Source organism: Nipponia nippon, unplaced genomic scaffold (genome assembly GCF_047370975.1).
Source record: "Nipponia nippon isolate SJK-2023a ecotype South Korea unplaced genomic scaffold, ASM4737097v1 scaffold_14, whole genome shotgun sequence".
NCBI lineage: Eukaryota > Metazoa > Chordata > Aves > Pelecaniformes > Threskiornithidae > Nipponia > Nipponia nippon.
In genome coordinates, this window is record NW_028262330.1 from 812,345 (window position 1) to 839,297 (window position 26,953).

The following is a 26,953-nucleotide window of genomic DNA, read 5'->3' on the forward strand; positions in this document are numbered from 1 at the left end:
ATATTCCACCTGTGTCTCTCAAATAGGAAGCGTACTGGGTTATTGTAAAAATTGAGGAACAACCTTGTTTAAAAAAGAGTGTCCTTTGGAGAATACAAAGTAAATTCCTTCTTTCACCTGTGGAATTTTGCATCATCCATTCAAAAATGTAACTCTATTCACCTTTTAAGTTTCTAAAATAGAGTCATATGAAGTCATAGAAAGGTAGCACGGAGACAGTAACAGTAAGACAGCAGGCATTTAACACAGAGGCGAAAACAGGTTCGTAATTGAGAAGTACTCCGGAATTTACGTACAGGTTAATTTTTGCAGTGCACAAGTTATTTCTCCAGGAGCCTTCAGGTTTTATTTACTGATTTCCTGCACTTAATTTGATATGTTAAGATAGTTTTGAAAACTTCTAGTTGATGCATTTTGTTTGCTTTTATGTACTTGCAAGTATTCTCTTTTAGTAAAGGCTGGCTCCCTCATTACTTCTAATCCCGTATTATTTACTGCTCAGCGCATTTAGAGCACTTAAAATAACTTGGACATTACACATCTGTGGTCCTTTATCGGTGCTGTTTAATTTATAGTAAAGAGCAACAGAAGGACCAGTTCTTTTGAATTTTTATTCTACAACCTAGCATGCTTTGCCTTTTCAATATATGAATTGTGTTTTAAGGTTGATTTCGTAAATTGAATTAGTTTCCATTAGTTCCACGAACTCAGGGAAGTATTAGTATTCTGCACTCTCTGTATTTGTATTCTGGCTGGTGCTTTAGAGATGTTTTGTTTTCTGTTTCATTTGCCTGCAGTTCATCTTTTTCACGTGCCAGTATGATTAAATACATGCAGTTGTCTGACAAGGTTGCCTCCTGAGTAGTGAGGCAGAAATTCATATAAAGTGTTCTGTAAATAAAGTTGGCTTAAAGACACAAGCAGAAGGCTTGAGTAAGTATTTTAGGTGCAACACCAAGGAAGTTGCTAAGTAGAGGTTCATTTGTATACATACGTGTGTGTCTGCCAGTCTCTCTTCTGTACCCACTTTAAAACAAACAGAAATTTAAGATATGTTGATAGAGCTTACAACACAGTATTTTTGTTTCAAATGGAAATCAGTTTAATGAAAAGGTGAAATTTTGGGTTGTCTCAGGAGTATGTTTTAAAACACAGTGAATCTTGCTGGTAGCGAGGGAGCTTTATTAAGCTACGTGTTCCTGAACGTGTAGGCTTAGTTTGGATATGTTCTATGTCATATGCACTTTTATCGGTGTCCGACAGAACCGCAGTTGCTTTAGGAAATAGAGCCTAGAATCAATCTGTAATACAGTCAGAGTGGAGCGGTGGACGGACAGGTACGAGCCCATCTACTTGGCAGGAATGGTTCTCTGCCAGCCGGTGTTCGAGCCGCTCTTGGCGAGGTGTGTTGCCTGCAGGTTCTAGTAAGAGAAGTTCTGCTGCAATCAGTAAGTTCTGCAAAGACTTGTTGCTCGCTGAAACGCTGTTGCTTAGTTAACGTATTTCAGGGTTCTCTTAAATAAAGTTCTTTTGTGGCGACTTCCTTGCCGTTGTCTAACTACTGCAGGTGTCAGTTTGTTATGTTTCTGCTCTTTGAAACCTTTCCAGAGTATTTTTACAGATAGCATTGGGGAGCAAAAAGGAATAGCGCTGCAGCAAAGTAGGCATCTCGTCCTTAAATTATAAAAATCGGCTGAAACCAGAACTGACACTCTTTTTTGGGTAGGAGGAAAACCAAGTTTGTTTCTCACCAAATCTGGTTCCATGTTGTGAGCTGCCAGAAGTTACAGATTTAGCAGGGCAATAGTTGATGGAAATAGAATACCTGGACTTAATAATATTCATCTCCAATGAAAAGAGGACAATTTCCTGAATTAGCAGTCTAGTTAACAGTGGAAGTTTTAAGCAGACTGAATTCTGCAATACTTGTTGAGATCTCGGTTGTCATGTAATGGAATGCCTTCTGTGATAATTGTAGAAAAATAGGTTAATATCAGGTGTACGTAAAAACCTTGGTTTCTTGCCTGTTATGTATCTGTCTCTTTTGTATATTTTTAAAAAGTACCTTGAACTCCACCTATGATCCAAATCTGTCTCTTCAGAAAAAACTTTCTTTAAGAGGTAATGGTCCTTTAAAATTCAATTTACACTTTTGCTGTGTTGGTCAGTGTTGCTCTTTAGGACTCAGAAGCTATATGGCTGTTCCTGGCACGTTCAACTTCACTGCTCAAGTTGGTGTCCTATGGAGTTAAGCACATTACATTCAAGCCAAGCCAGACTAAGACTGTGTCTTTAGAATAGCGTATGTCTCTCAATGAGTTAAAATAATACTCTGTAGGAAAACAATGACTTCTACCTGCCATTCCTCATGATTTGACTATGGATTCTAATTGCAGTCTTGTCTAGTTCTCCTTAAAAATTGCATTTATTATAATGTAGAGGCTGAGTGATGAAGGGGTACGTAGGGAACACAGTCAACCACAAGCTGTAATAAAAGCTTTAAGGAATGCATACAACTTACATAATCTACGTTAAAAGTGGTAACAAACAGGTATCATCTTACTTGTAGGGCATGAGAAAAGAGATTTGATAATCTGTAAATAGTTAGAGGGGAATTAAAATAGCTTAAAATCCTTCAGTGAAGCAAAGCCCAACTCAGATTTGGTCCTGGTCTCCCGAGTGCTCGCACGGCTGCGTGTGCGCCCCGAGCCCTGCTCGCTCTGCCCCGAGAAGTCCCGCTGGAAGCAGCTGCTCCCCGGGACCAGGTCTGGTGCTCGCGTGGCAGCCTGACTGCTCCGCTGTGCTGGAAAGTACTCCTCCTGTCTTTGCCGCTTGGCATTAGTATTCAGTTAAGAAAAAGACTTTTGAGACCAAATCAAAGCGATTTTTTTATATGCTTTATAGAATCACTATGTCTACTTACTGGTTCATGCTCTTTTCAAACAAACACTTTAATAAAATGCCCATCTTTGAAATTATCGGCAAAAGCAACCTTTCCTCTCGTCACTGTTCTTTCCTCCTTCCCCTTGCTTCAGCAGGCTGGGGAGAAATGCCTACTGTCCACACCAAGACCGAAGCTTCTTGGGGAGAGCCGTCATCCCCTTCTGCTGCAGTTGATAATGGCACTTCAGCATGGGGGAAGCCCCCCAGCAGTGGTACCGGGTGGGGAGATAATCCTGCCGAGTCGGCAGGGACGTACGGAAGAACAAATGCTCCAGCTGCTGCCCCAGCACTGTGCAAACCAGGTACGTGCATAGGTGTCACTGTTGTAAGAGGCTGGGGGAAAAAGACAAAGTGTGTTTGCTTCTGGCAGTATTTTTAAACAGCACGTCTTCTGGTTTTCTGTGCATTTAAATCTTAATTTCATTCTTAAAATTCCATTAGCTGTCTCAAAATGTTGATATTCCAGATACAAAATTCATATGAAAATATGAATATAGTGCATTGATACAGTAAATTCAAAGGTATTCCTTAGAGTATTTTTGTGTACTTTGACAGCAGTATAGTATAAATTGTAGAGATGCAGGAAACTATAAAGCTGCAGAAGAATGTGAAACAGTACTTATCCCTTGCTGCCGAAAAGAAACCTGTATTGGGATGAGAAGCAACTGAGCTCAGTCAAGATAGGATTGATTTTGGCAGGGAAAGAGGCACTTGAGAATGACTAGTCGTAACTTCTCTGTTCTGTTAAACTGAGGGAGTAGATGTCTTCTTCAGCTATTAAAACTGTTCACAGGTTCAGGAACATCCTGAACTCTTTCCTGCTTCACAATTTCTAACTAATGTAGTTGGATAAAAATTCGCCATCTCTAAATGCCCTGGTGGCTACAGTGCTTGTTTTAGACTTCTCTTTTGGCTGTGGTGGTCTTTAAGCTTCACTCCTGCAAAATACTATACTGAGAGAGAGAGAAGGCCCAGAAAACCTGAACAGAGGAGCGAGAGATCTTAAAATGAGTAATCTCAGCTTGAAGCAGAGTAACCAGAATAAAACAGAACGAGGTGACGCAACCTCATCACTTAATGTAAAGTTTCCCTGCAGCTCTCGTGCTCCTTTCAGATCCCATTCTTCTGAGATGGGAATGAGTTTCTGACCATTAGTGACCTCAAAATTGTTTTGTTCATCGGCAGAATGTGGCAGCTAAAATGGTGAGGTTCATTGAAAGCAAAATAGCACTTAACAAGTGTGTGGTCATACTTTTGGTTCCTTGTTCCTAGGAGACCGAAACGACCATGACCACAGATCTTACTTGTTCAGGAAAAAGCAAGACTTGCTGTTGCTGGATTTTTTTCTTCTATGAAGTATTTGGAGAACTTTTTTATTTTTTTTGCTAGGTTCAAAGAAGGAGTCCTTATCACTTAATGCCAATTAAGCTACTTGATGAACCTTTGTATCTCTTGAAAATACTCAAATGTTAGCATACTGGATATGGCATAAAAGGAAATTGAATCTGATTTTTCTTCTCCCTCTTTCCTTTCCCTCCAGCTTCAAAATCTATGCAAGAAGGCTGGGGCAGTGGTGGGGATGAAGTGAATCTCAGTACTAGTCAGTGGGAAGATGAAGAAGGAGATATGTGGAATAATACTGCTTCGCAAGAGAGCAGCTCCTCCTGTAATTCCTGGGGGAACGCCCCAAAGAAAGGACTTCAAAAGGTACGACAAAAATAAAGATACTCTCTAGAAAAGAGTGGAATTAGTATAACGTTTCTAGAATAAGTTGTCACAAATTTTCTGTTGCGTTACACCAGAACTCTGAAATTAGACCTCTGGCACCTGAACACAAACACAGCTTGCCACTACAGTGGTTCAAGTACAGCCTACCTTGTATCCAGGGGAAAACGGGAGATGGCAGGTGCTTTGGGAGTTTTGTTGTTGTTGCTTTTGTTCTCTCTAAGTTTTATAAGCTTCCATGTATGCTGCAGAAATGATAATGTATTAACGGAAACACAAAAAGTGTTAAGGGGGCTTTCATACACTTTCTGTCGTGGTAGAAAGCAAACAGTAGTTTGTGATGAAGTGGTTCAGCAAAAAATACCTATTTCCTATTTGTGAGGAGCAAACAGATAATTTTAAGGTCTGTACTGGTATGAGAACAAAGCAAATTTGTATTAATGCCACACTCAACCAAGAACATAGACAATTATGTTAGTCCAGGTTTTCCATTGCACAGTCTTTATTTCAGGACAAGGCCAGGCTGTAACTTAAAGGAATTGGGAATGCATTTAGCCAGTTTGTTTGTTATTCCATTAGCCAACAGTTAGGCCAGTGATTTGATCAAGTATGGTTGTTTCTTGTACTGTCCGCAGCCCAAAACAAATCCACGCTTGTCCCTTGGTACTTTCTGGAGAACTGAAAGGAAGAGACTTCTTAAGGATTTTGTGATAGAAAAGCTGCACAGAGATCTTTTAAAGGTGTTTATCTAGACGCTCTTGTTTGTTTTTAAGAAAATACACTGAGTAACATTCTTAACTTCAAGGTTGCAAACTCGGTTTTGGGAATGTTTTTCAGGAAGTGTTGTATTATTTCAGAATCTTTGATTTCATTATGTTTTTCTGCCAAGGATTAAAATGAAATATGTAAATTCAAAGGTGGCTTTAATTCAGTGGTCGGGAAATCAAATACTAAATAGTTACACTGAACACCTATTCAGCTGAGATAAAATTTGTACACTTTGTGGGGGAAGAGAATGGTAGTTACCTTGTTCGGAGGGTTCTTCAATACTTTCTAAATTAATGTACTAATATATCTTTCAGTAGCATGTGTTATTAATATGAAAAACTTACCATGTATTTTATGTACATCTCACTAGTATGACTATGGGAACCAGACCATTAATGGAATCTCCCATTTATTTACTAAGGGCATGAAGACATCTAGCAAGCAAGATGAGGCCTGGATCATGAACCGTCTGATAAAACAGCTCACAGACATGGGCTTCCCTGTGAGTAGTGTTCTTAGCTAGCACACCTGTGGCTTAGCTTTTGTGGCTTGTAGTTCTGACTTTCGATGTTGCAGGCTGTAGCTACAAAAAGATCTTCAGTCTCTTCTTCCAGCCGGGAAGTCGTTCTGTTACCTTCCTTTAGACATTTACTCTAATTTCAGAAGTCTACCGTAAGCTAGCAAAGTGCTCTGAGATTACTTGGTGATACACATTGTGTGATGACATTTATAGATCTTTTGAAGTTCAGAGTTTTATAACAATAGGTGTTACTTTGAACTTCAGTAATAGTTCCACGCCTGTTCCCCTTTTCTTATTAAACAGGTGAAATTAGAGTATAGCTGGGTTTTTTAGAGAAAGGCATATCATAGCGATGTTTAAGTTGTCCATAGAAAACAGGAAGAAATTTAAATAGAACAGTATGATTTGACCTTGTAGAACTGGTACTTACTTGACTAACTGAATTGTTGTAGGAATTGGGGAAAAGCAGGAAAAAAATGTGTGCAGACATTATTTGTGCTGCTGAGTAAATATTAAATCCAGTATTTGAGACATACCTATTTTCTCAGTTTGCTTTGAAATCATATAAGCATAATTACTTTTTATCTTAATGTAATCCGTACTTTTGACAGAGAGAGCCAGCAGAAGAGGCCTTGAAGAGCAACAATATGAATCTCGATCAGGCCATGAGTAAGTATCTGTGTAACTAAATTTTTTTTTTCTTTAAAGCAACACAGGAACCATTCATGATTCTGAGAGTTTGATCTTATCCAGATGTATTTGGTAATATTTATTTTCTTGCTTTTGTTTTTATAAGCAAGACCTACTTCTCTGAACTACTGTCTTTGCATCACCTTTTTCAATACATTTCCCCTTTCTGCGAAGGTGCTCTGCTGGAAAAGAAGGTGGAAATGGACAAGCGTGGAATGGGAGTGACCGACTATAATGGAATGGTCACCAAACCCCTTGGCTGCCGCCCACCACCAATCTCCAAAGAGTCTTCCATGGACCGCCCCACCTTCCTTGACAAGGTAAGTTCAGAAATATGAATGTGATTTACAAGTCAAAACTGTACACAGTGTAGAAATACTGATGATTTCTGCTGTCTGTTTAGAAAGCTGTAGAGAGAAATGTGATAGATAATTACATATTGCTTTATTATTTTTCTTCTCTTTTTTAATCTTGGGAATTTAGTCCTTGTGGAAAGGACCAATGATTTGATCCCCACATAGAAATAAACAATGGTCATCCTCAGTGTTACACCTGAAATAAAAACCTACTAAGGAATCAGTAACGCAATGGAACTAGAAATGGGAAAAACAAAGAAACGGAGGGCAGAAAGCCTTTCGCTCTGTAAGAGTCTGAAGAGTCAGTGACCCTTGCCCAAAGTAACGATCAGGCAGGACTAAGGCCAAAATCTTTAAGAATTAGGCTCCTAATTCCTGTTTTAGTTTTGAGGCCCCTATAGATTTCAGTGAAAGCTCAGTACTTAAATAGGAATGAGGAGCTGATGTATTTTTGTTAAGTCAAAGAGCAGACACGCACAGTCATAAATAGCTTCTCCGATGAGCTTCCTTTTCTGTGATCATGTATGACAGATTTTCCAGCACCATTTAATGACTGAGAAGGCTCCAGAAGTTCCTGGTGTCCAAGATTCAAAGTGCCTGAAGAAAAGGATGTAGGGAAAAGCACAGCCAGATCTTCAGTAGGAAATGAGATTTACAACCTGACACAAAGTCCTACAAAGAGACCCACCAAATCACCTCAGAATCTCCCCGAAAATTATTAATAAGGAAAGAACAGTCTCTGGTGGCATTCTTTATTCCACGGGTTATTTGAAATGTTCACAAAGATGGGGTGGGGGGTGTTCTGAATGCAGAAATCAATAGTTTTCACAAACTGTGCTGAAACCAATTCATTTTACATAAGCTGTTTACAGGATGAGAGTAATGATATCTAATGTTGTTAACACAGACTGTATTAAAAACTCTACTGACCCTGAATAACTATTATCTTTTCAGTCTTCCACTCTGTGTTTTCTTATAGTCTTAACTATAGCATTATCCTTAAAGTTATGGTTTGTGTTGTGACAGATTCCCAGGTGTTGTGTTAAGAAACTTAGCGTGGCGCTACAGGATCATAGAATTGTTTAGGTTGGAAAAGACCTTTAAGATCATCAAGTGCAACCGTTAACCCAGCACTGCCGAGTCCACCACTAAACGATTTCCCTAAGCACCACATCTCCCCATCTTTTAAATACCTTCAGGGATGGGGACTCAGCCACTTCCCTGGGCAGCCGGTGCCAGTGCCTGACAACCCTTTCAGTGAAGAAACTTTTCCTAATATCCAACCTAAACCTGCCCTGGCACAACTCGATGCCATTTCCTCTTGTCCTGTTGCTTGTTCCTGGGGAGAAGAGACCGACCCCCCCGGCTCCAGCCTCCTTTCAGGCAGTTGCAGAGAGCGATGAGGGCTCCCCTCAGCCTCCTCTTCTCCAGGCTGAGCCCCCCCAGCTCCCCCAGCCGCTCCTCCCCAGCCTTGGGCTCCAGCCCCTGCCCCAGCCTCGCTGCCCTGCTCTGGCCACATGAGCCAGAAGTGTGCCCAAGACCCCCAGGACCTTTTCCGCCAGGCAGCTCTCCAGCCACTCCTCCCCACGTCTGCAGCGTTGCATGGGGTTGTTGTGCCCCAAGTGCAGGACCTGGCCCTGAGCCTTGTTGAACCTCACACAGTTGGCCTTGGACCATCGATCCAGCCTGGCCAGGTCCCTCTGTAGGGCCTTCCTAACCCCCAGCAGATCAACACTCGCGGCCAACTTGGTGTCAGCTGCAAACTGACTGGGGGTGCACTCAATCCCCTCGTCCAGGTCATTGATAAAGATATTAAACAGAACTGGCCCCAGTACTGAGCCCTGGGGAACACCACTTGTGACTGGCTGCCAACTGGATTTGACTCCATTCACCACAACTCTTTGGGTCCTATGCTAGGACATCTATAAATACTGACCTTTTAAATGACAACTACTACTATTTCCGCTGTCATCACAGTAAACAGTTTGCTGAGTTTTAGTGCTGGTATGATGCAAATTGTAAACAACGTAATCTGATTAAACACAAATGCATCTTACGTAATTATGGGTTACTTATATTAACAAGGAAAAATTAGCATCTATATAAAATTTGCTTTAGAGGGTCCTTAGACACCAAAAGTTTTTGTGATAGTTCAAATGCTGCCACAGTGCTGTGTAATCTAGTGTCATGGCAGTTTCTTCCAAAGATTATATATTAGAAAACTGCTTATCTGTTTTTGGGGGAATAATAACATTTGTTCTTTCTGAGCTCCCTACTTAGATGAGAATGCTGTGGTGTCCATTATGTTGTTGTTCCCTAAGCCAGACTAAACCGATGGTGTATTTCCTGCAGTGTAAGGCTCAGCCTGGCTCTGCTTCCTTCTTTTTCTCTTCCTGCCATGTAAAGTTCATCCTTAACTATGGCAAAGCTATTTGTTTATGGCAAACTTTAAGGAATATGTTAATTGCAAGATCTCTCTCCTGATGAAGGTCACAAAATTAATGCATGCATGCATGCCAGTTAACCTTTTCTTTTCTAGGGTAACAATAAAATTGAGCAGTAAAATTATTGCCAGAGAGAGAGGTGCATTATGTGCAGCACGATGCACAATTATGGAAACATATGTTAAACACAGCTATTGAGAAGGGAGTACTAAAATCATTAATATTCATATAGCAAGTAAAATCTGTCAGTCTAGGCATAATCTGTCACAGTGACTTTACTATAACAAAGGAAATAATCCTAAACTGTATTTGTTAGCTACCGGAGTGTTGAGCAACTTCCTAAGTGAATTAAACAAATGTAGTTTCTGCTCTAAGAATAGATATTTTTTCCCAAGAGATTCTTTCCAGATTTACAGCTCATGCTACTAGAGCACCTCCCCTTCTCCAAACCCTTTTTGCCCTTTGAGGTACTATTTCAGAGCAGGAGCCTGGAGCTGTCTTGATTCCTGCTCAGGTCGTCCTTGGTTGGTGAACGAGCTCTCCGTACAGCTGCCCAAAGCACTCCAGCCGATGTTCCTTATTTTACTTACTGTCTTACCAAGCCATTATCCTTTTGCTTGGCTTTGCTGAGTCTTCAGTAAGTTATGCGAGGTTCCTCTTCATGAAATTGTAAGCTGGGTTAGTGTGCTCACTGCTACCACTCTTTCTCAGCTGATTCTCCTCAGCCTCTCAGCTCACCTGAGTTGAGTCTCCATGATTTTTCTCCTGCATTTTCTCTGACAGGTAAAGCCAGCACTTACTCTTTTTTTTTAACCTTATGCATTTGAGGAGAGAGAATTTCCAGCCCTGACATTTGCTTCTGGACCATTGAACTCCCTGTTCTCTCTGGATTAGTAATGGTCTGTGCAACTAAGCATACCTTTGAATGTTTGCTTTCACTTGTTCCTTAACACTTGCTGCAGATACTCTTTCTTCTATGTCACACTGAGTCAATCTTTGGCACCTGGTGCTTTGTTGATTGTATTGTTTTTCAGGATGTTATCTTGCCCTGTAGCACCATAAAATGAGAAGGGAGAAAATCCAATGGCTTTGAGGAATTAAAGGTGCAGCCTAGCAGTACCGTGATACGTGGTCTCAAGCACATTATCTTATACTTGGTGGTGAGCATGCTGTACTTAGGTATCAAGTGTGCTTGAAGATGTTACCTGATGTCTTCTGGAGCCATCAAATTTATAAGAAAAGTATATGAGATTTTTCTTGGAAGCATCCAGAAAGATATCAGAAATAAGCCCAGAGTGCTTCAAAGGATCTTTTCTTAAAGTGTAGGGATTTGACTTGGGTACCACTCCTGAGTGCTGGGACTCAGGTTTGGTGTTATTCTCATTGCACCTATCGAGTGTTCTAAGCTCAGAAGAAAAATGTGGTGGTTTGCTGATCTGCGCTGACCACCCCGTAACTGAAAATCTTGAACCATACAGAGACATCGCTTAATTTTTTAGCGCAATCAGATTGCAAGCGTTGAACTCTGGACCGTTGTATTAGACGTATGTGATCAAAAGTCAGGTCAGCTCCCTGAAGAGAAGTAACGTCAGCCTGCTTTGGCATTGGCTCAAGCTTGCCTTCTGCGAGGCTTCTGGTCGTTCCACTGTAGGCTCGTTTTCCCTCCTGTTCTCCTCTGTCTTTGTTTTTCTTTATGCTTTCTCCCATACTGCCAGCAGAGAATCCTGTCTTCCTTTTCCCTAATGCTGCTTCCAAAGTTTCTCCCAAATTCTTGAGCATATAGGCGACTGTGAAATTCTGGGCTTACAAATTAAGTCTCCTTTTCACTACTGTCTTATTCATTGATCAGCTCCTCTTCTCTGCTGTTGAGAAATCCAGGTCTACAGGTCTTGATGCCTGTTGGCTGTAATCATGTTCCTCCAAAAATATTCTGACTAGACTTTTTCCTAGTTTGAATATAGTGTTGTTTGGGTTTTTGTCAACCTCATCCTTCACATTCTGATCCCAGTTGTCTCTGGTGAATGTGATTGCTTTTTGTCTTTGGGTTAATGTGAATGGGCTATTTTATCACTATGCAGAAACTGTTCTGTAGGTCTTGCAATCAGATGATGATCACTAGAATTCTAAGGTTGACTTTGAAATAATTCTTCTTTCCTCCATCTCGGCTTCCTGTGATCCAGTGATCGGGCTTTTTTTGGTTTTTGTTTTTGTTTAGGGGGTTTTTTTTGACTTCCAAATTTTGAAACTTCTTTCATATTCCGGTGTTTTCAAAATTAAAAATACCAATGATGAGTACTTCTTGTAGTATTGCATTTATTGCAAGTTTCTTTTGCCTGTACCTAACTCCTGTCAGATTTGAAGAGAACTTATTTTGATGTGAGATTTTATTAGTTTAACTTCCCCTTTTGGAAATTTTTTTTTTCTGTTTTAAGAAGCTATTAATGTGTATTTTCTACTAACTACTTCGGTAGCTGACTTTGTATAAAGACCTCTGGCACGTTTGTCAGTCTCTCATCTGTCTGTTGGGACATTTTGATTCATGAAGTGGCAGTTGCTGGCAGGTGACTGCCAAAATATTCAGGAATCCTCTGCTAAATTGTCTTTGAGTTTTTGCTTAAAAGTCTTTGAGTAATGCCGCTCGCATACTGTCATATTTGGTACATGAGACTATTGTAGGAGACTTTCCAAAGTCCTAGAAGTAATGTATTGTTGAGCGCCAGTGTGGTGCTGTGTGTTGGATAACTGTAGAAAGAAATACTGCTACCGGTAGGATTTTACAGTTGTGTCAAGTCCCTTCAAAAAAGTTAAATGCAGGGCTGGATTGAGCATGATTTTGGTGATTCAGATATAGGGGATTTGTCTAATCTCCCTCTCTGAGGGAGAAATGTACCATAAATTTGTAAGAAAAGCACTGAAGAGGAAAGATTAGGTAGAAAAGATTATTCTTCAGGAAACAATTATTACATAAAGGACCCTGAAAAATAATGGGTCACAAACCATTTTCAGCAGTAAAGTTATTGCCTAGTTTAGGTTAAGAATGACTGAGGAGTACTTCGTGTTGACCGACTAAAATGCTTTATGTTGAATGAATTGATTTCAGTTCCACTTACAGAGCACAGATTTGTGCAGCACAGTTGGCACGTTACGATAAGTTCAAATTAAAAAAAATAGAACAAAGTGAATGTGAACAATGTATTATAAACTTGCTACAAAAGACATTTGCTGCAGTTCAGCCAAGAAACACGCTTGTGAAGGTGGCCTTGCAGCAAGAGCCCGCCTGTTCTGGAAATCAGATGCCGGAGCCTCCACCGTCCCTGGCACTGCCTATTTCCAAAATGAGAAAAAATAGCATCCATGAGACAAGACTTGAATAAATTTGGGGGGTAGGGAGGGATTGCATTGATCTTTCATGGTCAATAGGTCTGTTCAGATAGGAAACAATGGCATCTGAAGGAGAGAGCACGCACGAAGCTTGAAATTATTTTCACTTTAAAGGGGGAAGGGTAGAATTGTAAACATATGTCTGTGATCTAAGGAGAAATCCTTGAACCTGTTACTGTCATGCAAGCTGCAGTTGTTTGTGGAGTGTGACTGATGTCCAGTAGAATGTAAAATATCTTGAGCTGAAAGGCCTTGGGGATATCATTAGAAAATGTCAGTGTCCCCCTCAGGATAGTCAGATAGCATGTCAAGTGTCACTTTGCCTGATAGTAAAGAAACTTTTTCTTTGCATCAAAGGAGAGCTGTTGAAAATGCATGTTTCAGGATTAACTTAGAACATAAAATTTACTGAGCGTGCTTGCTGCGTTAGGTCATTTGTTTGGGTATCTTGTTAGCAGACTGGGCTGCTTGTTTAACAAAGCAGGTTTATCTGTATCTCATGATCTTCCGGGGCATTGAATTTATCGGTTGAAATAACCTAGCTCCTCACCTATTTAAAAGCCTTTCCTTGCAATGAATATATTGCCTGAAAAACACCAGCCCGGCACATTGCAAATTAAGGATTTTTCACTCTGCCTGTTTTTGGAGCTCTGCTTTCTACACAGTGTTATTTGATCATGCTTGCTGCAGGCTTCCCAGACATCAAAGCACAGTTTGAGATAGAACTCGGTACCCCACTGTAATACTAGCTAGATATCTACCTGTTTGATTGGGCATTATATGATTTATTTTATTTTCTGACTTGCTGTTTGCCCCCCCACGGCGGCTGCCCTTCTGTGCATTGTATCCATGTTCAGCTGTGGTTCCTTACAGCCCGGTTATCAGAGGGGGCTCCTTATGTCTTGCTAAAATCTGCCTCCTCCTGGGGGACATCCAGGCAGTGTCTTAATCGATTTCCTAGGAAGGCTACACAGACAACATTATCGTTATTGTTCTTAAGTATTTTTGTGTTCATTGGGTGCGTAAGAGTGTAAGGTTTCATAGTGGATAATAATAACTCAGTGCTGTGTGAATATTAAAAGAAGCTCATGTGTCTCAGTTAGGAAAGGGGATCAATGCAAAAATGCTTTTTTAAGAGCAGAGCTATGATGTGGAACCAAATGCAGACTGGTGTCAAATAAGCTGATCTGGCCTTTCCCAAGTTCTGGGCTAGCAAAAGTGGCGTGTCGTATGGCTGTGCTCCGCTGCTGGGAGTTTGCCAAATGAACAAAAGACTTCCCTGCAATGTGCTGTGTCTCTTCCCTTTCCACCTTTCAATCAGGTGGAGAAGAGAGGAGAAAAATCTAAGGGGGGAGGAGGAGATGGCCGCATGATATCCCTGCGATGGGTTCCTTTCCTTCTGGAGATGTGGGTGAGGGTGATTGTGCATTTGTGATTTAAGTGCGACAAAGTAAAGAAAAACAGTATCTTAACCCTATTTCTCTCTTTCTTCTCCCTTCACTCCATACTTTTCATTCCCTGTTATTCATACCTTTTTTTTAAAAATATTTTTATTCATCCATGCCCTTTATATTTCCATGGGACACTGTTTTGTGCGCTGTCTGCTCCTGGGCACCGCACACAGCTCACCCTTTCTTTCTCCAATCAGGATGGCGGCCTAGTGGAAGAGCCCACTACTTCACCATTTTTGCCTTCACCAAGCCTGAAGCTCCCCCTTTCAAACAGTGCACTCCCTAATCAGACCCTGGGCGGGATTGCCTCAGGGCTGGGCATGCAAAACTTGAATTCTTCTAGACAGGTAAGGCTGTTGGGGGACACCCCAAGTTGAATTTCAGCGCTCTCGGACTCACTGCTAGTGGCTGTCACTTCCCCAGGGAAAACAGTGGTTTAAACTGAAAGTGCGTGCAATGTCTTCGTTCGCGTGAAATACCAGTGGAGAAGCTACCTGCTGTGTAAACGTTTCACATTATAGGACATAAAACAACTGCTTAGTTGTAATTAGTCTGCTAATTACATGCCTCCATTGAGAAGAGACTGTAGTATTATGGATTTATACCACTGAACCCTGGTATAGCTCTGCCTTGATTGATGTGAGGTTTCTTTTTTGAGGCGTTGCTAATTGTCAGACTCTCAGGCAGAGACATTGCTCTAATTCGTCTTTCCTGGCTGGCATAATTATTCAGTGATGAGATGGGTGAGAAGTGATGGGGGCTTTCTTATTCCTGCTGTAAGTGTCAAGACAGCTCGTAGCTTTGACAGGTGGTAAGAAAGAAAGTGTGCTTCTAGCACCTCTGGTCAAATAGAGCATCGTGGCAAAAGGGATGTTTTGGCCCTTGGGTAGAACATGCTGAAAGGGAAAGGAAAGAAGAGAAAGGGAAAGGAGATGGAGGGCAAGATTCATAAACACCATGAGACTGAGAGGTCATAAACTGCTGTTGATTATGAAAAGGTTATTTTTGCCATAAGAACACAGAAGACCTCTACGTATCATTCTATGGCGGCTTTTATTACATATATTCTTTTCAAGTTACTTTTCTAAAGGCAATACTTGTTCAGCACTTACAGCCCATTAAGCATATCTTTCAGAAGTGGAGACTGCCCTAATAGCTTGTCCACTATCAGTAGCTTTGTAAAATGACTAAGTATAAAAACTGCCCAGGTAATTTAAGGATTGGGATGCTGTTAGTTTAAAGACTCCGTTCTCCTGTCCCTTGCTGCACAAATACATTTTTGGCAAGTACTTTTCATTTTTCATTTTGTGCCCCTCTGGGGTTATGCATCCTTATAAAAGCGATTTTCAACTTCAGCTACCTTATGTTCAGATATCTGTACAAGGTTTTCGAGGTCTGGGATGTTGTTGGGTACATGGCGATCTTTGCCATGCCTGATTCTAAACCTAATGTCAATACAGTCTGTATGTATGAGGTTCTTTATCTGTGCCTATCATAATCACTGAGGATAGAGACTGCACAGATACGTAACTTCCAGGTTACATGTTGAGTGATGTCTTTAAATGCCAATGTCTGTCTTGTCCTGCTGTAGATACCGAGTGGCAATCTGGGTATGTTTGGCAATAGCGGAGCAGCACAAGCCAGGACCATGCAACAGCCGCAGCAACCGCCAGTGCAACCTCTTAATTCATCCCAGCCTAGTCTTCGTGCTCAAGTGCCTCAGTTTCTATCCCCTCAGGTGAGACGACACTTGCACTCATGAGCGTTCCTTTTCCCTGGAACTCTTCCGTGTGCACTCTCCTCTCCATATGCATTCTGTCATGCTCCTGAGGCTTTGCAGCTACTGTTGCCGGGCTGCATCTGTGTTGATTTATTTACTAGCGAGTAAGCACGTTACATGGGTAAGGTGGTGTCGCTCGTGTATTCTGTATGTTATCTGTGTGGGCACGTTCTTGTGTTCCTTTTTGCAAAAAGCAGTGCTTCTAGAGAGCTGAGGAGTTTGTTCTCAGCTCTTTTTCTATAAATGGACATTTGAGTATGGTTATTAAGATTTGTATTAGATCCTCTTGTTAATTTTTTGATACTTTGTGGTACTACTTCTGGGAATAGTAATATCTTCCAGCTAATGTCTTGTGACACTTAGTAAGGGCTTACAGAGTCGCCAGTGTTAAAAGTAAAATGTACAGTGTTTGATATGCTGCTCTTTCTTAGGTTCAAGCACAGCTTTTGCAGTTTGCAGCAAAAAACATTGGTCTCAGCCCTGCACAGTTAACCTCGCCAATTAATAATCCTCAGCATATGACGATGTTGAACCAGCTCTATCAGCTGCAGCTGGTAAGTTAAAAGACGTGGCAAATAAGCGCTAAATCAGAACTGAAGCCATAAGAGAATGGCTAACTAAATTTTTAAATGGACATGACAGATCTTTAAAACAATCAGATGCTGATTTCTTTGGTAGAGTTTCTTTTTAAAGAAACAAAATCATGGGTTTTGCCTTGGGCTTTATAAATAGTCGTTTGTGGAATAATTATCCTTTACAGCTGATCAATGGAACTAAAAAGTCAGTTGTCTTCGTACTGGTATGAGTAACAGTGTATTCTCAAACAGCGCTATCTGTGTATTACGTGCCAACGTATGCCACTGATGGACCAACTGGGAGGTTTATGGCACAGCATGATGAGAGAAATCTCAGCAGTGCTGGTCACCCGAGTTAGCTGGAGAGCTTCCTTCAGTTGCCTCACTAAATAATAAAACATAGGGTAAATGTCCTGTAATTAATGGAATGTATATTAAATACACCATGTGATAAGAACTACTTGTTTTTGAAAAGTTGTGTACTTTTGCTCTATTTGCAAATTTCACATATATATGTGTGCGTGTATGAAAATATCTAATTGGATTTTAAGAATATTTTAAAAAGAGATACTGCTAACAGTAAGTCAGTATTTGCTAGGGTTAAACATAAAATTGAGGATGACAAGGTAGATTAGTTGCTGATCTCAATGTGCTAGTCAAACTCTTTTCTTAGTAACAGTGTTTGATACTATTATTCATTTCTGGTTATGTTTCCTAGTTTTGAGGAGCACAGCACTGCTCTCATGCCATGGTAATAATTGAACAGTACCCAGCTACTTGAAAAATATCTGTACAGAACTCCTTTGGATTTTAAATTCACATGTTTCAGAGAAACACCTTGGGAAAAAAAATTTGCCGCCCAGTTAACCACATTAAAATTGTGGAATTTTTCTGAAATAAAGCAGCACAACTGATTAAAGACAAAGTGTTGTCAGAACTCAAAATGGCCAAAACAAAAATAACTATTGGTATTTATCCTGTTTGTATAATATTATAAACATCTATTTGAATTTTTGCTTTGTGTTACAATTTTTTCAGAAAAAAAATAGGTTCCTATCTTTAATGACCACTTATTGCTCACAAACTTACTCATCAGGTTTTTTTATTGACGTGTTTGTTTTAAAAAAAAAAAACCAATGAACACTGGGCTTAAACAACTGTATTATGAAATACATTTGTAACGAGATTGTTACTTTTGCTTCATTGACTCTTTTCAGAAAACTCCAATGTTTCTGTCTTTTCTGTTTTATAATGTACCAGAGCAGTTCAAGCAGGCTTGTTCAGCTTACTGTACATGTTGAGATCTCTGACCTCTCCTTTCTGTCTGGTAGGCGTACCAACGTTTACAAATCCAGCAGCAGATGTTACAGGCTCAGCGTAATGTTTCCGGACCCATGAGACAACAGGAGCAGCAAGTAGGTTTGCCTGCCGGTTCAATCTCACCGTTAGAGTTTGGTTTCAATAGCTTAAAGAGCTTGTACTACATTATACCAAAGCAGCTAAAGCATCCTTAGAAACAATAATATAGTGCATGGCTTGAGTATTGAAAAGGAAAGAGTGCTAGAGAAACAAAGCTATTTCACAGCATTCAGTTATCGGAGGAAGGCTCTTCAACCCTTAATACAGTCAATTTTCATTTGTAAAGAGATCTATTGTGTTATTTCACTGTAGAGAAAGGCACAAGAAATCTAGTGTCTTTTTGTTCAATTGAGCATTTATTGATTCTTTTTCTTGCCAGGTTGCACGTACAATCAATAACATGCAGCAGCAGATCCAGCAGCACCAGCGCCAGCTGGCCCAGGCCCTGCTTATGAAGCAGCAGCCTCCCCCTCCGCATCTATCTTTGCACCCCTCTGCAGGCAAATCAGCCATGGATAGCTTTTCACCCCATCCCCAGGCTCCCGGCCTACCTGACCTGCAGACCAAAGAGCAACAGTCTTCACCGAACACCTTTGCTCCTTACCCTCTTGGTGAGTGCCCTTCACTAAAGCAGTTCCACGTGAAAAAGACAGAGCGAGTATATTTCATTATTTCAGCATCTAAATATTTTGCAATCTACAGTATAATAAATACAGAAATAGGAAAGATGTGTTTATTAAATAATGTCGAAATGCCTAAACAAACCCATGGTACTGTGTGTCTGGTAGCTGTTCAAGTGGGCTGTATTTGCTCACCTGTGCTCTGCCTACAAATATCGGAACACAAGATTTGCTTAATTAACTATCTATGTATGTTGCTATTTATCAACTAAATATATATAACAGCATCATGTTGTAAAATACACAAATGTCATATTGATAAACAAATACCATCTGGAAGTCATGCAAAGTCATCTTTCCACTCTAATCAGCACTGGTAAGGCATCAATTTTGGTCAATGTATTTCAAGAAAGATACAGATCAGTTTGAAGGAATGCAGAAAGAATGTTGTGCAGCTGATTAGATGCTTCAAAAACATGACTGCCAAGGAGAAAATGAAATCATCTGCTCACTTTAGTCTAAAGAGAAGACTTGAGACATGCAGGAATCTTCAAAAATGTCAAAGATAGCTTTACAGAAGTTTTCCTGCATGTGGCTAATGAAGAGGTAATAAACTTTTGTTGCATAAAAGGAGATGTAGTTAAGCATTAAGGATCACTTATTTGCTTTAAGCAAAGTAAAGTGCTGGAATAAATTATCTGGGAAGTTTCTGAACTCTTCTTAACTAGTCATTCTGTGGTAGGTTAGACGTAGATCTGTCAAATATGATTAATATCAAAATAATCAATTCGGCCTTGAGACAGGGTGAACAGAACAACCTTTCAGACCTGTTTTCTCTGATTGTTTGATGTATGCTACAGACTTGATTTATGACATAAAGGAATTAATTTAATCTCTTTGTGGCTCTCTTTATGCTGTGTACAATAGAATTGCCAAGCTTTATCTACCATGCAGCAGTTAAGAAGGTAATTTTGACTGCTATGGTGAGCTGTTATAGCAGGGAGCACCAGAAAGCAAAAGAATTTCTGAATTAAAGGCCTAAGAGGTTCTTATCATATCTCAGCTTCCTGTGATCTGCTAACATTCAGGATTATATATCAAAAGGGACCCAGATACCTGTCACAGAAGCATGTCAAAATTCTTGCTTAAATACAGTCTGAGTGATTTTGTTCTGTGTATACAAAATGTATGCCCAAATAGTACAATACCTGCTCTGATGAATAGCAGCTGTTTGTATGACCTTTTAATTAGTTGCTTTGTTTGGGATTTTTAAAATGTTGTTAGCAAAATAAAATGGCAGGCATCATGGGGGTGTGCTGCTGAGACATTAGGAATATTTCGGCTTTGCAGTGGAATGCTGCAAACTCTTCACTGGTTCAAACGTAGCATGCCAGTGCATTCTTAGTGCATTCTTCCAGATTGCCTTTTCTGAGAAAAGTGAAGAGGCAGCAAGTAGAAATACAGACAGCTTTAAAATATTACCCTACATCTTTTTTCTTTTTTCCTTTTAGCAAAGTTTTAACATTTTCTGAATTCATGGGAGTTATATTGGTGTTCCCATAAAAGCAAAAGTTCTTGGCAGCAGGTTGAAAATGTGCCTAGGAAATTACTACACATACATACAGATGTCTGAAAATCAATGTTTAATGATTTCTTTAGCTGGATTTTTAAACACATCTTTTAATCCTCCAGTATATTACGGATATCTAATGACCTGTTTCCCCTTAGCTGGACTGAACCCGAACATGAATGTAAATAACATGGACATTACTGGTGGTTTGTCAGTGAAGGACACTTCTCAGTCCCAGTCTCGCCTTCCTCAGTGGACTCACCCCAACTCAATGGATAATCTGTCTAGTGCTGCTTCTTCGCTTGACCAGAACTCCAGCAAGCACGGTATGTCGCATTTAGTCTCTCTGTCAGTCTGGCTTTTTGAGACTGGAGTCATATTGCAATTGTAATTTTTTTCTCATGTTACTGTTTTCGGTAGGTGCTCGTAAATGGTTGGTACAGAGCGCCCTTTGAGACCGTGACATTTTTAAGATGACTTCTGCAGTCACATTCAGCAATGTATTGAAATTCTTGCAGCTATCACTTCCTACATGCAATGTAGGAATGTTTTTTTTTTTCGTTTACTGAATTTTGTGGCTCAGAAGTAAGTAAGTTCAAGTAAAACAAGCCATTAGTGTTGGCAAAACAAGCCCCACAAGCTTCCCCTTACTCCAGATCTGCATACCTTCAATCCAAAAAAACCTTACTTTGGCTTTCTCCCACGCTTTTTCCAGTATCATCAACCTTTCACAGCCAGTCCTGTACAAAGGCACGATGGATTACATAATTACCCACCCTGGGAGTCAGGAGCACAAACTTCATGTTTTTCCAGAAGTGATTGCTAATCTGTTTGAACACCTTTATCCCTAACGCCTCCAGTATCCCGAGTCGTTTATTCCTGTTTCCTGTACCAAGTTTATTCTGTTAGAGCATGGTGCTCTGTTGAATTTATTTTATCCTGGATTTTATTATGAGCAGCATGAATTATTTCTTTTACAATAGTTTTTTATTCTGCAAGTAGCTGTTTGCTTTTATGCCAAACTGTTGTTTGGTAGTTTGTAGGAACATGAGAATGGCCGTTTGAAATCATCCATCCTCTCAGCAAGGAATACCTGGGGGAGGATGAGAAGAGGGCTTGCTTACAGTGATATTCCTTAGTATGCTGTCTCAGCAAATTCCTATTTACCATCAGTGTAATGATTTGAATTACTTAGTCTCTTTTTGGCAGTAATGTAATGTGCATTTCTTTAACTTGAATGTCTAGATTGTACCAGCGGTGTATCTCACACCTGTAATTGCTAGTAAGGCTTCAGAGGTTGTTAAGCCTTGCTTACTGTCTTCATATTTTAATTTTCTTTTTTATCTTTGTAATACAGAAAGAAAAAAAGAAAATAATAACAAAATATAGGGACCAATGAAATCCCATACCCCAAATTAGTCCCACTCCTAAACAAAGCCTTTCCATTTCATTCATTACAGGTGCTATACCTGGAGGTTTAAGTATTGGCCCTCCGGGAAAGTCCTCCATTGATGACTCTTACGGCCGGTATGATCTGATTCAAAACAGTGAATCGCCCGCCAGTCCACCCGTAGCTGTTCCTCACAGCTGGTCACGTGCCAAAACCGATAGTGATAAAATTTCCAATGGCTCCAGCATAAACTGGCCACCAGGTAACAAAATACAAAGCATTGGTGTTAAACTGAAGTCCTTAAAACGTACGGTTGGTTTTATTTATTGAATCTTCATGCCTTCTGATACACAGGAACTTTGGATAATTATGACTTTATATACCCTTCTTTTTATTATATTTGAAACAGAGTTTCATCCAGGAGTGCCATGGAAAGGACTGCAGAATATTGATCCTGAAAATGACCCCGATGTTACTCCTGGAAGTGTTCCAACTGGGCCTACCATAAACACCACGATACAGGATGTTAATCGCTATCTTCTCAAGAGTGGAGGTAAACACACAAATTACTTTCACATCTGTGTACACTTTCTTTGTCTTGCCAAAAAAGTTAACTTCATATATTATGGATGTATTATATTTTAGCATGTCATCCTGATCTAATAATGTTTCCGCTCTGAACTTTCGCTGAAAATCCAGAAGTACTTGATTTAAATATGGGACTAAGTTGTTTCTGGTTTTCCATGGGAATGTAAATATTTTTGTGTTGGAAAAGGCTGTGAGATGTAATATGAACTTCTGTGGTCACTGGAGGTTTTTGTAACCTGTAACACTTTGAACAATATTTCACTCTCCGTACTGATCAACCTCTTACATACACTTCGCGCAATACTCAGAAGACACAATACAGAAGTTCCGCAGTTGTTGCTGAGGTAGTAGGCTTCTGCCACACTAATTAATTGTAGCTTTGTTAGAAGACCAGTCAGCAAAATAAATTAGAGCTGTTTTATCCCCAAAGCCATCAAAGAAAAGAAAAAATAGGGAATTGACTAGTAAACTAGTATTTCCCAGTGCCTTTTCCATTCCTTTTCTCTTGGCAGTGCTTGTTAACTAGATGTACTGGAAGTGGATCAAGCGAAGGGTGGCTTCGTTTAATTGTGATCAGCGTGCCAAAATAGGCGAGTTATCTGCGCTCTTAGAGCACTCCAATACACACAGGAATAGTATAAGCAGGTTGTCCAGAAGGACCTGTCAGGATTAAAAATGTAGATTTTTGTTCTAGCGGTTGTATCTGTGATACCTGCGTAGATTGTAAATCAAAACTATCCTTGAAACGGGTTTCCAGCTCTGGGCTTGTTAACTCCGGCGAAGGGATGTGAAACATGAGGGAAAGGAGGCAGGGGTTTTCATTGCCTTGAATGATTTTAGTTGTCTCTTACCAGAAAGCAATCTTTATTTAAGCTGAATCACGCAGTATTTGTGTGCATGAGTAATGTCGAATTAACTTTTAATGACCCAGATGTACTTCGAGGGGCAGGCAACCTGGGTGGTTTGAATTTATAAAAGGAAAAGTAGAAAGGCATCGTTCAGTCACAGTTCAGATACGGTGCACCCAAGAAATACTCCCTTTAGGCCAAAAGCCTAGCCCTACAGAGCTGTACATGTACGTTAGATGATAACTACCTTCCTTCTTTATAGAAGGAAAGTATACGTTATCTCTGTTGGTGTATAATCTGCCTGTGGAATGAAGAAATCATTGTGCTACTTGGAGAGGGTCAGTATAGACGATGTTTGCAGAAGTAAACAGGCCCACAAGAGCCAAAACCTTCTGAAAAGCAGTGACTGTTGGGGTCCATGTATGCTTCTTTTCCTCATTACCTTTTTAGCTTGTTAATAATATAATTTTAATTAAAAAATGTAGTTGCTGTATCTACTTCTTTATGCTCGTATAACCTAGGTGTTTGCTCCTGGGTAAAATTATCTGTTATTGTCAGTACCCCGCCATATGAGATTGGGGCTTCCATGACATGCTGCCAGGAAGAGGCCGTCTTTGAATACTGCAGCTTGAAGCACACTGCATTAACAGAGCTGATCTCCATTTAGAGGGCTAGACTGTGGTGTATACCATCCTCGCACTGTACGCTTAGAAACAGACAAAACCTAAGCTTTTGGGTTGATTTTTGGTTTACCCTGTTTGCTAATGAAGCTTTGCAGGGTCAGCTACTACGAGCTGAAAGTCTTAGCTACATGGAATCAGGAACGGTTTCAGCTCTGTGGGCATATGGGCCTTTGAATCTGATCTAATGCCCTCACTCCTGCCTGGGGAATAGGTTATTTCCAGAGAAGTCCTTGATATAGAGTTACTTTGCTTGAGACCGATGTCTGTATTGGTGTCCTTTGGAGCGCAGTGAGTCTGGATAAGGTAAAGTTTGGTTTGTTGCTGTTCCAGTTGAAAATACAGCCTGTGTTTTTTATTGAGCTGTGAGGGATGGGATTGTCCTTTTACTTCCTCCCTTCTACCTCAGTACAGCGCTCTTTTCTAAAGAACTCACCTATTTTTATTAGTCAGTTAAAGATGTTTCACTATCACAGTCCATCTGTGTATGCCAGGAATGGTAAGTCACCAAAGATACGCACTTAATTTTTGTTGGTGGCTAGAGAGAATACTTGCAGCTCCTGTGGTCTTTATAATGAAGATATTTTATTTTATGTTCAGTTTCTTTCATTTGCTGCCAGTAAGGAAATTGTATGTATGCTTAGATAGCTCCTCAGATTGTAAGTGATTTACCAAGATGGTTTCAGGCTATTTCATTTAATGTTATCAGTTTGAGAAGAGATTGCTAAAATATATCCTTGCTTTACTGAAAGTCTGCAAAAATCTAAAGATGTTTGTGGGCATTAGGATGTAGGAGAAGTGCTTACCTCGAGTAATTTAGGACAAATCACCTATGGTAAGAGGTTAGCTTATCATATACATCTATGCTCATCTACAGTTGCCATTGCTTAAGTCAGCCGTCAGAGCACCTTTATAAACGAAGCCTGTTCCTCGAGACTAAACAGTTTACCGCTGATTTTTTGAGAGTCACATATCTTAAAGGAAATGCAGAATTTATCTTCTGCACAGGCGCTAGTGCATTTGCTACTGTGCCAGCTTTCTTTTCTTTTCTACTAAAGACTTCTGCTTCACCTTGTCCTGCTTTCTATAACATTTCACTCCTAGACTTCAGAGACCAGGCTGATTAAGGAAAATGCCTTGCATGGTTTGTATTTGCACATAATAGATTTGCTTATGTCACACCGAACATCATTATGCCCATCTTTCTTAGTTGCTTCTCTGCTGGTTCTGCAGGGTCATCCCCAACATCATCTCAGAATGCCACGCTGCCTTCATCGAGTGCCTGGCCGCTTAGTGCCTCCGGCTACAGTAGCTCTTTCAGCAGCATTGCATCCGCACCTAGCATTGCAGGTACGAAAAATGGCCTTTCTACTTTCGCATCCTTCTGCATTCTAAGAAAAGGCCCTAGGAAGTGCTTTCCCAGTTATTACAATAGTGCTACTATAGACAGAAGCATATTTTTTAGTACTCAGCTAGGTAGGCAGCTCTCTTGGCAGCTCTTGAGTGGTGAGCGTTGGATGGTGTGCCTGGAAATTGTGCTAAGGAAAAATGTGTTTATTCCACTTGGTGCCACATGCTGTCGCTCTGCATTGGCATCGAGATCTCTAATGACTATTTCCATTGCAACTTTGAGGAGGAATATTGTCTAGGATGTCAGTAGAAACACCCCTGGTAGACCCTTCCAGTAAGAGCTGATATGAATTTTTTGTTAATAAACTCACTGTTAAAAGTGAACCATCTTCAGCTCAGGAAAAAGTTTAGTAGTACCTCAAGGAGGCACTCTGCATGGCTCTGGAGGGGTTGGGTTTGGGGCTCTTACGTGTCTTTTAATAGTCAGTCCAAAGCCTGATGCTTCCCTATATGGCTGAGCTTGTACATGGTCTAAATAATTATCCCATTCTTTTTAATGAGCTGTAAATTCTGGAGCATCTCTCTCTGCAAATCATGGAAACTTTGCTTGCGAACTAGCTACCTAAATATCCGGTTTGTCCCATTATAAAAATGTATTGGGGATGTTGTATGGATTGTATTAGCATTTTCATATCTAATCAATGAAAACCCTCCACTTCTTTGAATAAGGGAAGGTGCAGCCTGCAGGTCACACAGCAGAATGCAAACCAAAAAGGGTTCGTTTGAAATATTTTACTCCAGTGAAAGGAAGAGAAAGGAATGGCTTGCTTTTCTTTGATCTGCGATGCATTTCTGCTTTATTTGCGTTTTATTTTTTTGCAGTGTTGTCTAATGTTTGTGTTAGCCCCATGAGAAGTAGTGACATAACAACATCTAATCTGCGGTAATGTGCATGTATCATGTGCTACATCGCAGACTGAACTGCTCTGAGTTCTAAAACCCGGGCTTTCTCCCTTTCCCCCCACCATTTTACCCTTGTTAATGTCTTCATCATCATTGTCAAATTATTTTTGTCATTACAGTTTGCAAGAAGATGAGGGAGTGGTTGCCCTTTCACTTAAATTGTTACGATTCAGTATAAAATCATTGAGTTAAATGATGTAGATAAATAGAGGCAACTTGGGGAGTGTGTGTGTATATAACTGAGGCTGTGATTTGGTGACTGGTAAATTTAGCTTTAGGACTAATAAAAAAACCTCAGTGGCTGCCTGATGCAAAGCACTGATTCAGTATAAGTTTAATCTGCCAGTTCAAATCTGGTTTTAAAAAAATGCGCAAGATTTTTGCATCTTGGACTTTGTCAGACCAACTATTTTCTTACTGTCTGCAATCAGCATTAAAGCATTAAGGCAGCATAATCACAACATCATTTGCTCTGGCAGAAGGTGCAGCGATGCGACCATTTCAGCCCATTCCAGTCAAACACGTGCCACTAATGTGAGTAACGGTGGGGCTGCGCTGTGACAAGGAAATGGGACTCTAATTTCACAACGTACGTTGGTACAAGGAAGAAAGGCAGGGATGCGTAAGTGTAGAGGTGAACAGAGGGTTTTGTTTTGATATCCGTAATTTGAATCAATTTTGTCTGGCACTGAATGCTAAACTGTATTTGTTATTCTCGGGTTTTGTATTATTTTGAGACTCTGGTTTGGCAGGAACAGTAGTAAGATAATTTAAAAACTGATTAGGAAAATAAAAAACCGAGCAGTAAAAAGTTACAAAGAGTGACAGGTTGTGATATGGTCTTACCTTCTGAAGACTTCATTTTTCTCAAAGACACTTGGAAAAAAGAGTATCTGTTACTTTGAAAATTCAGAAATACAGTTTTTGTTGGTCTTTGATCTTTGGAATTTTA

General features: G+C 40.2%; 1 protein-coding gene across 9 annotated transcripts in view; it reads left to right on the top strand.

The window, feature by feature from the left end:
* TNRC6C (trinucleotide repeat containing adaptor 6C) overlaps positions 1-26,953 on the top strand; it is a 108,853-nt gene that overhangs the window by 73,996 nt on the left and 7,904 nt on the right. For 2 of the 9 annotated variants that reach the window (XM_087750469.1, XM_087750471.1), the window contains 15 exons: positions 3,036-3,245; positions 4,484-4,650; positions 5,304-5,408; positions 5,858-5,938; positions 6,568-6,625; positions 6,821-6,966; positions 14,452-14,625; positions 15,870-16,016; positions 16,490-16,612; positions 17,965-18,048; positions 18,372-18,603; positions 20,341-20,508; positions 21,643-21,834; positions 21,982-22,125; positions 24,922-25,038. In XM_087750469.1, coding sequence (XP_087606595.1) covers positions 3,036-3,245; positions 4,484-4,650; positions 5,304-5,408; positions 5,858-5,938; positions 6,568-6,625; positions 6,821-6,966; positions 14,452-14,625; positions 15,870-16,016; positions 16,490-16,612; positions 17,965-18,048; positions 18,372-18,603; positions 20,341-20,508; positions 21,643-21,834; positions 21,982-22,125; positions 24,922-25,038 — 2,148 coding nt within the window. The remainder of the gene's footprint in view (positions 1-3,035; positions 3,246-4,483; positions 4,651-5,303; positions 5,409-5,857; positions 5,939-6,567; positions 6,626-6,820; positions 6,967-14,451; positions 14,626-15,869; positions 16,017-16,489; positions 16,613-17,964; positions 18,049-18,371; positions 18,604-20,340; positions 20,509-21,642; positions 21,835-21,981; positions 22,126-24,921; positions 25,039-26,953) is intronic. The other 7 variants (XM_087750463.1, XM_087750462.1, XM_087750465.1 and 4 more) reach the window with 7 other exon arrangements.